The sequence below is a fragment of the Phalaenopsis equestris genome, unplaced genomic scaffold (assembly GCF_001263595.1).
Source record: "Phalaenopsis equestris unplaced genomic scaffold, ASM126359v1 Scaffold000421, whole genome shotgun sequence".
Taxonomy (NCBI): Eukaryota; Viridiplantae; Streptophyta; class Magnoliopsida; order Asparagales; family Orchidaceae; genus Phalaenopsis; species Phalaenopsis equestris.
Window position 1 is genome coordinate 1196013 of NW_018164862.1, and position 13194 is coordinate 1209206.

At 37.5% G+C, this 13194-nt stretch overlaps 1 protein-coding gene across 1 annotated transcript in view; it reads right to left on the reverse strand.

The window, feature by feature from the left end:
• Positions 1 to 13194, reverse strand: part of LOC110027251 (probable protein arginine N-methyltransferase 6) — a 71436-nt gene that overhangs the window by 42842 nt on the left and 15400 nt on the right. The window contains exon 5 of the mRNA XM_020728599.1: positions 8551 to 8616. Within this exon, the coding sequence (XP_020584258.1) occupies positions 8551 to 8616 (66 nt within the window). The remainder of the gene's footprint in view (positions 1 to 8550; positions 8617 to 13194) is intronic.

The window sequence follows — 13194 nt, forward strand, 5'->3', positions numbered from 1 at the left end:
ACCAATCCCACCAAGAATCGGCGAATAGTATCATCGGTCTTTTCCTCTCCCTTATTAAAAGTCATTGAGGTAGGAGATACTATTCTAATAATCTCACTTTGTACCCCTCGTTTAAGCACACATAAACAATGTCATCATCGCCTTCGCCACCTAGACCCTAGACTTATTATAGTCCAGAGATTCATATGTGGCATTAACAAATGTCTCCAATTGCCAGGAGTGTTTGAGTGTAATATTCAAGCTCAAATTCCAGTGCATTGGGTTTCACTGTAGGTTATTTCACTATTGATTTAATTAATGAAGCATGAACTACGTCTTTGTGCATTCTCATGTCTAGTGTCTTAATCAGTTTGTGAATCAGGGTCAAGTGCCTAGTTTATTATTCATTCGAAAATTAGGTAGATGAACGCTCACCTAGGGCGTGCTCCTAAATCTAGAAAGACTACACTGAAAATTAGGTAGATGAACTCTCACCTATGGTGTGCTTCTAAAATCCAGGAAGCCTGCACTGAGAATTAGGTAGATGGACTCTCACCTAGAGTGTGTTCCTAAAATCTAGGAAGTCTACACTGAGAATTGGGTAGATAGACTCTCACCTCAGGTGTGCTCCTAAAATCTAAGAAGTCTACACTTTAACTTGTGCTTAAAGTGATTTAAGGTGTTCTACCCTCAATTAAATGTTTTTTAACTAATTCTCAAATATTTCTAAGTGTCTCCCAAGTAATTAAATAAAAAATTCTCATTTTTTGACTTAACTATTGAGAAAGAAGCAACAAAAGAAAAAAAAAACAGGTCGATCCACCCCCAAAACTAGCAAACCAAAAGGGGGGGAAGCAGAAAGTGAATCGGTCCTAAAAGTGCTTCAATTCTTTCAACAACCGTAATTAAATAAACTCTCGAGAAGAGTGCTCAAGTTGTTCCAAGGCAGTCCAAGACAGTGTTTTGCTCGACCTGAAAGTCCTCCAATTCAACATTAAAAAAAATGAAGCCCAAAAGCCACCAAATAGACTTGAAAAGCATAGCTCAAAAGCCATAAAATGAAACTAAAAAGTGCAGCCCAAAAGCCACAACGGAACCAAAAACTACAGCCCTCAAGCCATCAAACGGGCCCAAAAAGTGCAGCCCACAAGCCGCTAAACAGGCCCATAAACCTCCCCAAAACAACCCTTAAATTCGCCTAAAAACAATGCAAAGATCGCTTCAAATCAGCCCATCAAAATGCCCCAAAACACTGCTCAAAATTAGCAATTGATAGTGCCTAAAACAGTCCTTTAAACACTCCCAAACAGTGTAAAAAACTGCTTCAAAATATTGCCCAAACATCAATTGCAAGTAAGATGCACAGGCCCTCTAGGATGTTTCATGCTGATATAATGCAATATCGAAGAAGCATTACAATCTGATATGCGCCAGCAAAAGCAATCCCAGTCTCCAATTGTGTGGTGAAAGATCACATTCCGTGATGAATAGCAAGCACAAGTAAAACTTGTCTGGCTACATCTAAGATTCAACTTAAGTGAAGGCACACTTATGAAGATTGTTCGAAGATTTTCATAAGGTGAGCGGTAGAGGTGAAAGGCGAAGTAGGCAAATGCGGTTAAGGCGAAGGTTTTGGGCGAGCGTGAGAGGGCTGGCAGAAGAGCCTCGAGAGGGCGAGGTGAATCAAATCCGATCGTGAGGGAGGGGGAGGTAGTTGGGCGCTGTTGCTGGCGAGGAGGAGCAGACGAGGGTTTTGGTGCAGAGGGGAGGAGGCGAAGGAAATTGTTTCGGTGCTGAGAGGGAGACACGAGCTGCTAGCGTTGTTCGGCCAGGAGGGGGCGAAGCAGGAGAACCGACGGGAAGAAGGTAGGCGAGCGAGCGAGGGTCTCGGTGCAGAGGAGAGGAGAGCTGAATGGGAGAAGCAAAGCAGACGAGTGCTTCAGTGCAGAGGAGGAAGGAGTCGATTGGGATCTCTCGAGAGTGGGGGTGAGGCGAGGGGGCTTTTGTGCTGAGAGGAGCAGCTTCGATCGCGAGGAAGAGGGAGGTCGAGGAATCCCGAGCGCGAGGAAGAAAGAGACAGGCGAGAGAGTTGCGGTGGAGTGCTTCAAGCATGAAGAGCAGGGCTTCGAGCAGGAAGAAGATTAAATGATTCAATTTCATTAAGGGGAGCAAACGAGCAGAGACTCGAGCACGAGTAGAAGAGGGGGCCCGAATGATCTGCTCCCGGTGGAGGAGAGGCGAGCAATTTTGTGTATCGAAATTCCAGTCCACAATGACCGTTATACGACAATGGGCGGGTAATTGATGAATTTCCATTACCGGAGGAGATTATTTGGCCTATAACAGCTCCTAATTAAATTTCATTAAGGCGGGATTAAATGATTCATTTAAAATTTAAAATTTGAAATTGTTCAGCCCGAGTCTAGCCTGAATCGAATCCGAGTTAAACCTAGGTTGAGCCTAGGCCCGCACATCGCTAATTAAAAAAAAAGTGCATCAATTTTCATGTTAATTGCTCGCACACGGAATCATAGCAATATAGGTGTCATTTTTAACTAAAGTCAACGTTCCGGACGCGCCGGCGCGGTCTGTTTCGTCATCCGGAGTCGTCTGGGTGAGTTCGCCGACGGTCGGGCCAAAAATGTGTCAAATTGTGGTTTCTGTGAGTGCTTCAGTCACGAAGGGTTTACCTAAAGCCGTCTGATCCTATGGGAACTCATTTTCGGGCCCTTTACATGTTGGTCCTTAGCCCTTGCAACTAAGAGTAGAGTGCATGGGACTACTCATGCGAGGTCTGCACAAAAAACGAGTCAAGAAGTGGCTCAAAGTTCTATAGGATGTGGGCTCAATTGCTAATACGCTAGGATAGTCAATAAGAACTCTTAAGGCTAGATTTTGAGTTCTGAGAGTAGGAAACTAAGACATCACTGAAAATGAGGTCAACAGCAGCAATCTCGTTGTCATTGACGAGATCCAACCCAGCGTTCCCATGTTCCCATGATCCCACCACTCTAATTATCGAACCGAGCGCGATGAATGTTTGTTTTTTAAATCTAGAAGCATTCCTTTAATTACTATAGGATTTTAATGTTTGGGTGAGGGGTTGCTGCACCCAGGATTTAATAAATCATGTAATTTAGATTTATCATTATAAAGTTTTCTTAATAGTTGCATATTTTATTTTGTGATGTATTTAATAGAAAATATTAAAATATAAATTTATATTAATAATTTATTAAATATAAAAAACATGCCCATATCGTATCGTATTGTGTCCGTGCTTCATAGATTTTAGGGGTGAAATATTTTTTCTCAAAACTAGTGGGTTTTTAATGGAAAAATCATTTCTAGAAAATTTTTTTGGTGAAAAATAGGTGTTTTCTTGTGGTGCGCAATGTATCTTACACATACTTCTCGATGCCTCGCTTTCACACACACACTCACTTTATGATCTCTCTATCTCTCGATCTTGTAATAACATCAAGTTAGAAAAAATAATAAAAAATAAAAATAAAAAACAAATAAATAATAATAACAATTAATTGAATAGGCACGAAGGATTGGCACCCCTTCCGTTAAAAGTCCTATTACTCCTCATTCAAACCAACGTAGTGAACAAGTGAGAGAAAACGAGAAAGATAGAGAAAAGAGGTTAAGCCCTTGTCAAGTAAGGAAGAAAAAGTGGTAGGGAGGAGGAGAAATCAAAGGAAGAAGTAGCGGGTGTTGTGTCGACCCGTTCGAGATAAGAGAAGGAAGGAGAGGGAAGAGGTGGCAGCATCGAAGGCTTATTTGGGTCGAGCCGCGATTGTGGAAGAAAGAAATCGAATGAGGCGATTATGCGTTTGTGATCTATTGGGTTGAGACGGAGCCAAAGGAAGACAAACTAACGTGATCGAACACAGAGTCAAAGCTCGTGCCCTACCTGTGAAGTTCAATTTGAGTTGAGTTGTGCGTAGGAGAAAAGGATGACAAGTCCAGGTTTCTACGGTGCTCGCGTGCAGGAAGCAAAGGAGGAAGGGGAGTCGAGGCAGTTTGTTGCTATGTTCGGTTTCACCAAAGTCGTGAAGAAGAAGAAGAAGAAGAAGAGGGACAGAGCTCGCGTGTGTGAGCTTAAAGAAGTCGGTCATGAGGCCAAGGCTATAAAACTGAAGCCTAAGCTAAGTCATTTGAATCATTTAAGTTTTAATTATATAATTTTTTATTTATTAAATGGGTTATGATATTAACAATTAAAATGAGGTATTGTAGTAGAAGATTTTGAGGGAAAAGGAAGATTTGGACAAACAAAGGATTTAGCAGTATATTAGGGTTTTTATTAAGCTATTTAATGAATTGGTGAGTGTGTGTGAGTATAAATGCAATGTCAATTTAATCAAGACTTCAATAGAGAGATTTTAGCTTTGAAGGATAGGAAGTTGGAAGCGAGCGAGAAAGGAAGGAGATCGACCTGAAAGCCTATAAGATACATGTTAAACCTTGCATCATTATAGAAATTAATAACATAATTAGCTATGTTAATTAGTTAATGTTATTAAACTTTCTTAATGTTAGAAAGTGAGAAAAAAATCGGCTAATCTCTTGGATTTGAGGAAGAAGACGGATAACTCTACAAGATAAGGTATGTCTTAAATTAAAGTTTAATTTACTTAATTATGAATTGATATTAATAAAATATTAATGTTTAGCTTCAATTTAGGTTGAAGCACATTTAAGCCTAGAAAATCAGGGGTTCAGGAGTCAGTGTGGCAAAGTGAGTAAATATTTTCTTATATATATTAAATTTAAAGTTTATTAAATAAAAAATTTCTTTAAAGCTTTAGAAAATTATTTTATGTTGGTATGCATGTTGTAGCTTAAGAATGAAAGGAAACAAAAGGAGAAAAAGAAAAAAAATGTTTAATGTCTTTAAAAGGATGCAGTTTAAAAGAACTGAGAGTTAAATATTTAAGTTATACAGGATTACCCCCCCCAAACGGTACTGGCATGAGATGTAATGTACCCGTGCACGTTAAAGAAAATGGTAAAGGTGCACCTTTCGGTACATTCGGGTACATTTTTTAGGGTGTCTTTAGTCACATTTTGAAGGTGCCATCAGACACATTTTTTAGGATAACTTCAAAAATGATAGTAATCCTGTGATGACTATTAAAATGTTAAAAACGATAAATATTTAAAGTGAACGAGAATGGATAAATTTAAAGTTTTAATGAAATTAATTGCATTTTATGTTGGTCATTTATGCATAACATAGCACATAAATTTAATGCATATTAGATTATAATTAATCATCAAGTTATACTCGCTGTTGCAAATTAATCTTTTCCTTCTGGAAAAGATAAGTTTTAGGTTGATATTTATGATATGAGAGACTTGCTCTATCGGAGGACTATTATTGCTAGGTATTTTTATAATAATAGCTTTCTTTAATGTCTTTGTCAGATATTGATTTACTGTTCAGTTTCGGATTGAAAAATTGTCTGTGGATGTTGTTATTGTTGAATGATTTAAATTTTTGCACCTATGAATTAGTGACACTTTTACATATATTGGAAGTATCTTAATTTTTTGAAAAGTAAAATGAAATGTTAATACAGTTCGATCGCATTATCCGCCTTAGTTAATTCTAAGCACTGGGTTGGGTCGTGATAGATCTCAACCTATGCATTCTCTCAAACTCAAGTTATTCATTCTCTCAATCATATGCATGCATGAGTGAGCACGCACTAGCACATTTTGCAAATTCTAGAAAAAATACAACCCTTATGCAACTTAGCACTTAAAAAATACTAAGAAAAATCAATATAACAAAGTTCTAAAATACCAAAACTATTAAGAATAGAAATTGGACAAAATTCATTATAACAATTTGATAAGCTCAAAATCTCTGAGGTGAAATCAAGCTTTGAAAGCTAAGAGGAATGACTTTCACAAGCAAGTGAACAGACCAAATGAAATCTTCATGTTACCATCATTTCTCAAGAAAATCAACAACAAATGCACTAACAAGAAAGCTGCCTTACTAGACAAAATTTCAAGCTTTCCCTTCCACAACCACTGGGAAGTTTGTAGCATACCATGGATTTAGAATGAAAAGTTATTAGTCATATAGTCTTAAACATTAAACTCATACTACTTCCCCTATAAAACTATAATAGATTGAGAGCATATGAAGATTTCCAAATATAAAGAACATCTACACAAAAATATCATTAAGGTTGAGATATGAAGCTTTCCTGATATTCGCTTGGAATGAACAAACAATCAAAGATTTTCTCATTTGATTTCAATACGTAAACAATAAAATGACTATATATAGAGGAAAGGTTGGAGTAACATCTCTAAAAGATGAAATAGTTGAGAATAGACTGGAGTAAATTAGAAATATACAATAAGGGTAAAATTGTGTTGATTAGATGAGTAGATTAAATTAATTCCAAACTATTAAAAGAAAAGAAGAAAGGCCTTAAGTTAGATGGATAGTTCAAATTATTTGCAAAAAATATATTTAATAACTTTGGTGGCACTCAACAAGAAAGAATAAAAAAGTAAGAATTCATACCGTCGTCACCTAAAAGTTGGCAGAAGACTAATGTTGGTGAAGTAATGATGATAACAAATGACGGTTTTTTATTTAAGTCGCTAGATTTTGAAAATTGAAAAGTTACCCAAAAGCAATGCATGTCGTCTCTCAAAGATATATATTTGTATGTTTCTTTTCTCTTCATTCAACATGAAAATGAATGTCTCTCCATGATCTGTGGGAGCACTTTTCCTATTATTAAAGTCAATGAAACAACACCTAAATCTAAGCTTTTGTACTTTCATGTAAAAATAAAACACCAAATAAACCTAAAGATATAATTATTGCCAATCCTAAAAGGGAAATTCACAACTATAAACCTAGGGTTGCAATGAACCGAGTTGAGTCAAGTACTAAATTTTCCAAGCACATTCATTTATTTCATAACGAATTCGAGCCAACCTTAAACATGACTTGAGTTTTCAAGATCTTGTTCAAGCATGTTTATTAACTTTCTAATCGAGTTCAAGCCATAATCAAACCTTAATTGACCCTCCCTAATTATATAATTGATCTTTGATTTAAAAATATTGCCTAATTACTATCCATAATTGAATTTATAGAGTTTAATTAAAATTGACATAATTCATTAAGTATTATTTAAAATATTAGGTGAAATTTAAGTATTAAGAAGACAATGTTTAAATCTATATATCAAGCTATGTATTTGATATTTCAATCATAGATATAGCTCTAATAGTATAGATAATTTTTAAAATTTATAAGAAATACAAAAAATGATACAAGAACATAAACCAAGTCAACAAATAAGCAATTAAATCTTCACTAAATAAATAATTTATTGAGTTTTTAGGGCACTACTTGTTAAACAACAAATAAGCATGTTTACAATCATAAGAAGATCATGCAAATTAGTATTTAAGCTTTTTCATTGGTACGACAAACTTATAAAATGTTTATTCAAAGTTTTTTATTACGTGAATAAATGAACATAAATACGCTTATACAAATGAGATGAATTATTCATCATATGCACTGATTTGCTTGAAATTCTACAGAAACTATAGGCATCCTAATAAGCAATTGAGTACATGGTTCCATTTTTCATTTTAGGATTAGAAATTTTACATTTTACAAAATCATATGATTGAGGCCTCGAGTTTCTATAAATGAAAGAAAAAAAACTTTTGAAAATGTGGTGACAACTTGTTCAATAAAAATATGCCTACTGATGTTCTTCCTCGTGGACCCATTTAATAGATAAATCATTATGAAAAAATAAATTTTAAGTAGGTAACCATATTTATAATAACACAAAGCTTTAAGGTTCACTTGACCTCAGACATCGTAGTTGTCTTCTTAGTTCTTACTAGAGATGTAAACTACAATTATCTAAGTAATAAAAATTGAATCAAAGATTAGTAATTAAAAAAAAATCATCTTTAAAGGATGATGGCAGTGCATTATTCTCATTCTTTTAGAAAAGCAGTACTGCATTATATCGTAATACACATTCTTTTAAGAGAATAATAACCTCTAGCTTCCTGCAATGTTCATATGACTAGATTCTAACCTCTACTTTGCTGCATCGTTTAACACGACCATATTTTATTCACATCTGCCCAGCCCACCTGGCTGGCACCTACAAGCACACAAAAAGAATTCTTCACCCCCCACCCACAAACACACACAGTGAATTTTATAATATTTCTATCTCAAAAGATTTTAATACAAAAGCTCTCTGGAAACCACTATAGAGAAGCTGAAACTAAAGGTAAGCCCTAATCTCTACACAAACAAATTGTGCATGGATGAAAGAAAAGTTTAACAGAACGAAAAGAAATTCAGGTAATAGCTTCATCATAGATCTGGAACAATTCCTTTGAAACCTGAGTAATAGATTTTCTTACTTAAATAGTGATGCAAGGAGATACTCGACAGTCAGTTTCAACACGTTACAATCACAAAATGACAGGACATTAAGCAATCAATGTGAAAGTAATCACAGATAATCTGGATAACCAGCTTACCTCAACTCGTCCATGCAACACAATAATCTTGTCGGAAAGATTATTTGATTTCACAATTTCAATAGCCTGAAAATCATTCAGAAAAATAATTGCATTGAACAATTATTTTGAAAATAATTCCATCAAATGTGAATATGCAAAATGGGTTTACATTACAGGCATAGTCAACTAAATATGCAAAATCAAAATTGACTTTGTCCATTAAGAAAATTATAATTGAACAAAAAAATATGTTGGGAAAAATTGGAAAGAAAAATATTGCCAGATAAAACAGTCAGAAGAGCCAGTATTAGAGATTGTTAATGAGGAAACCATGTCACATTTATTTAGGATGCATTTTTCTCCCCTACTTTTTCGTAATGTCTGGAAAAAATCCTCAAGCAGTTGGTCATAATTCTTCACACGATAATGCAATACTAGTCTCAGTTATTTGTATAAATGTGCAATAATCCCAGATAGACTCTTGGCTGCAGCTGTTGATCTTTAGATTGAAAAGAGCAAAAATTTTTCTGTGCGGACTCCTAACATAGCTCTACGTGCGGCCGAAGTTATTTCTAAGTTATTTTCAGATTATTTCTAGGTTATTTTTAATAATACCGAAATAACCCAGAAATAACCGAAAAATAAAGACCGCGGGTTATTTCAGGATTATTGAAATAACCTGAAAATAACTCAAGATAACCTACGCCGCACGTACAGCTACGTCAGGAGTCCGGACAGAAAATGAGCTCTGAAAAGAGAGCACGGAGAGCTGCTCTTTGCTGTCTATAGAAGACAACTAGAAATGTTGAGTAAATTGGTGAGACAATGGCACCCTTTGAGAGTGCCATGTTGCATACTTCAGGAGATCAGTACTTATCCAAGAAGAATTTGTTGCAATTGGAGCACAATGATCATATAGAATGATCAATTCCTGGGAAAGCTCCTCATTAGTGAGCTTGAGTCGGCTCCACCAACCACCTAGCCTATGTAAAAGAAAGCTCCCCCAAAATTGAGAATCTATGGTGCATAATAAGAAGCTATATTGCTGCCCAAACCAAAAACCCTTTGAAAACCATAAATTAACATTTTTAAACCTGGCTTCATCCATAGCTTGGCGTTTGGCACCAATAATAGATCATTGCATGTAATTCAGTAATTTTATTAACTAAATAGTAGTTTTATATTTGACTTTTGAAAAGAAATAACTTGTGCCATCAGAAAGTAAAAAAAAACATTCATCTGTATAAAAGATTATCTTGCCCATTCACCACTTTTCACTGATTTGTTCTTCATACAGCAACATTTATTCCTATTTAGTCATAATGTTGCAATATTTAGAGATTACCGTAAAAAACAAGAACAAAATGTCGAGCAATTGAGTCAACAGAGACAATTTGAACTTCAAAGAATGAATGTTGATACCAGAGTAAAACCACTACAAAACGTCAAAAAGTGACTATTTAGGCAATTTATCAATCTGCCTCATCAAAGCCAGGAAATGACAGGCTTAAATTAAACTCAAAGTGATCGGGTAAAGAAACCTCTAAGGATATCCTTCAAGTACACATAGGGGTGGGTTGCTCGTTTTGCTAAAAAAAGGAATGTAGTGTAAATAAAATTCAGTGTAATTGCAATGTAATGTATTTGAGATATTTTTTTAGTGTTTGGTTCAGTGTAAAAAAAATACATATGTGACATGGGAATTGCTCGGTGGCCAACTGAACCGGCCAGCCTTCATGGGAGTCGTAATCGTCGCCCTTCCGTGTCCCAATTTCCTATTCTACTCCCTTTCATAAAAGGAACACCTTCCTCTTCTATTCCTTTCATATTTCTAGTCCTTGCCTATTTCTCTTCCTTCCTATTCTAACTAGGAGTACCTGTTAATATTTTTTTTTAAAGAAAAAGCCCGAGGGCAAATATATTAATATGGAAAATATATAGATATGTTGTATGAGAAGGCCTAAAAGAAAACTCAACTCATAAAATACAACACACACAAAATCCAGATAAAACAAAGATACATAAATGTTAAATGTAAAAAACCAACAAAAGGGCAGCCACAATAGGGCACAAAAAGTGCTAAGGACGTCCCACTTTAGTCCTCATACCTCTAGTTCTCGGAAGTGAGTCGGCTAACAAATTAGTAAGGTGAGTATCATTGCCCTAGTAAACAAATTATCATCCATCAGATTTCTGAGCTCAAGTAGATCTTCATTTTTCTTCTTCCTCCTGGATGTATAGACCTGTCATTCCTCATCCGATGATTGACTTATTTGATCAGTTGATCAGTAGATTCCAGATCAGTAGATTCCAAAGGCAGTCGGTCAAGTGTAGGTCGTTGCACGTCTTGATACTCATGAGTCTGAGTAATATTAACATCTTTCTGGACCTAATGAGGCGGTAGTGAAACAGTAGAAGTATTTTCACCTGTATTATCAGTGATAGGTTCTAAGGCAGGCGGGGTCTGAAGAAACTCCCTCTCCCCCACGATAAGAGGTTTTAAAGATGAGGAAGCTACAACTGGGGACTGAATAGTTGTCATATTGTCTGCATGGATAGTGACGTCATCCGGGATATCCTTTTGATGATCAATAGTGTCAAAAACTAGGAGCTGATGAGAAGGAGATGGAATCACAGCCTCTAGCGGAGCAGGCACATAGAATGGTAGTTGGGTCTGAGTTGGGGGTGTAGATGCTGACATTGAGAACTGGAACGTCCGAACATACGACAGTTCAAACAATAGGACGAAAAATGTTCAATCTCTACCTTCTAGTATTGTGTGCCTAACCAGATTTCCTCAGAAGCGGGTGAAGTGATGTCTTTTTCAACAAGTACTCTGGACAAGTACTCTAACAAGTACTCTGGCTTCAGAAGGACGAGACAGATTAAAAGTAGGAATGTCCGTCTTGAGTGGCTTCCTATAAGCTGAGGCAATAGAGTACAATACTTTTTAAGAAAAATAATGAAATTTCAGACCAAAGAGACGAATCCAAACCGGAATGATTGGCGGTTCCGTCTATGGGTCTAAATCCACAGACCATTTTAGAATCTTCATTGCTCTGTTATCCGTGGGTGATACTGAAGGTAACCCAAACCACAACGAAAACAAACAACAAACAAATATGAACAACATAAACAATAAAAGACGACCGCGGGTGACAATGGAGGCGGAGGCTACTGGACGGTGGGTTGGCGACTGATGGAAGATGGTTGTGGCTGAGGGGACGTGACAGGAGGGAAAAGCGGCAACTAGGAGATGGTTGTGATTGCTAGAAGAGGGTTGGAAGGTGCTGGCAACTGTAGGAGGGGATGCGGTTGCTGCAAAAGAGGGTTGGAAGGCGGCTAACAGCTAGAGGGGAGAGGTTGCGGTCGTTGAAAGAGGGTTGGAGTTGGACGGCAGCAGGAAGCAATGCCCTTGAAGGGTTAAACAGCAGCTAGAACATGTGTCGGTGGTCGGGCAGCAGCAGGGGTAGTCTAGCAGCACTCGGAAGGCTAGGCAGCAGCGGGAAAAGGATGACGTGAGCTGGACAGCAGCCGGATGGGGGATGGTGTGTTTTGGACAGCAGTTGGAAGGTGGTTTGCGACTGCTGTAAGTGGGGCCAGAGGGGCTACGAAAGGATAAATATCCCGTCGGGGTCAAAGCTACACTCGGAGCACCACCCGGACCCTTCGAGACGATCACAACCTCAGACAAATTATGGTTGGAGCACCTTCTACCGTCGGATACAACCCCCAGAGGGGAAGAACGCCTCAACGGCAACAACTAAAACCAGCAATAATGAAAAATTCCCTTTTCCAATCAATAAACAACATTATAAATAAGATGGGAGAAGAGGCTAGAATAGGTAAGTAAAGAAAATAGGCCAGGATTAAAGAAGAATGGTCAGGAAAGGCGGGAATTTAAAATGCAGTCCAAGTATGGAGGGAAGGATTAGAAAGGGGAGATTAGACCAGGAGAAACAAATAGAAAAGGGAATTAAATCTGAAAATGGATTACACTTACTGTAGCAGCTGCAATAAGTTTCTGCAGTATTGTAGCTACGACAGTACCAAGAGTGATAAGTTCCCGCGACAATCTCTCGGTATTGAGGAAGTTTCTACTTCATCCGTTTTTAGGGCAGAATAATTTTGGTAGGGTGGCTTGGGCAGAGGCGGATGCTAGGGAACCCAATGTTGGGCTAGCGTTGATAGCAAATGACACCGGAGGTAATCCAAACCACAACGAAATATTTATGAATTCCAAACGAATTACAAACATGACACTTGAAAAGCAGGAAGTAGCGACAAACAAACACGAACAACAAAAACAATAAAAGATGTCTGTGTGTGACAACAGGGACGGATGCTATTGGATGATGGTTTGGCGGCTGATGGAAGATGATTGTGGCTGAGGAGAGGTGGAAGGAAGGGGGAGCTGGAACATGGTTATGGTTGCTCGAAGAGGCTTAGAATGTGGCTAGCAGTTGTAGGAGAGGGATTGTGGTTGTTGGAAAAGGGTTAAAAGGTGGTTGACTGCTAAAGGGGAGGGGCTACGGTTGTTGGACGAGGTTTGTGGGTTGGACGACAGTATGAAGCAGTGTCTTTGAGGGGTTGGACACCAGCTGGAACATGTGCAGTGGTTGGGCAGGAGCAGGAGGTAGTCTGGAAAACAATCAAAAGGCT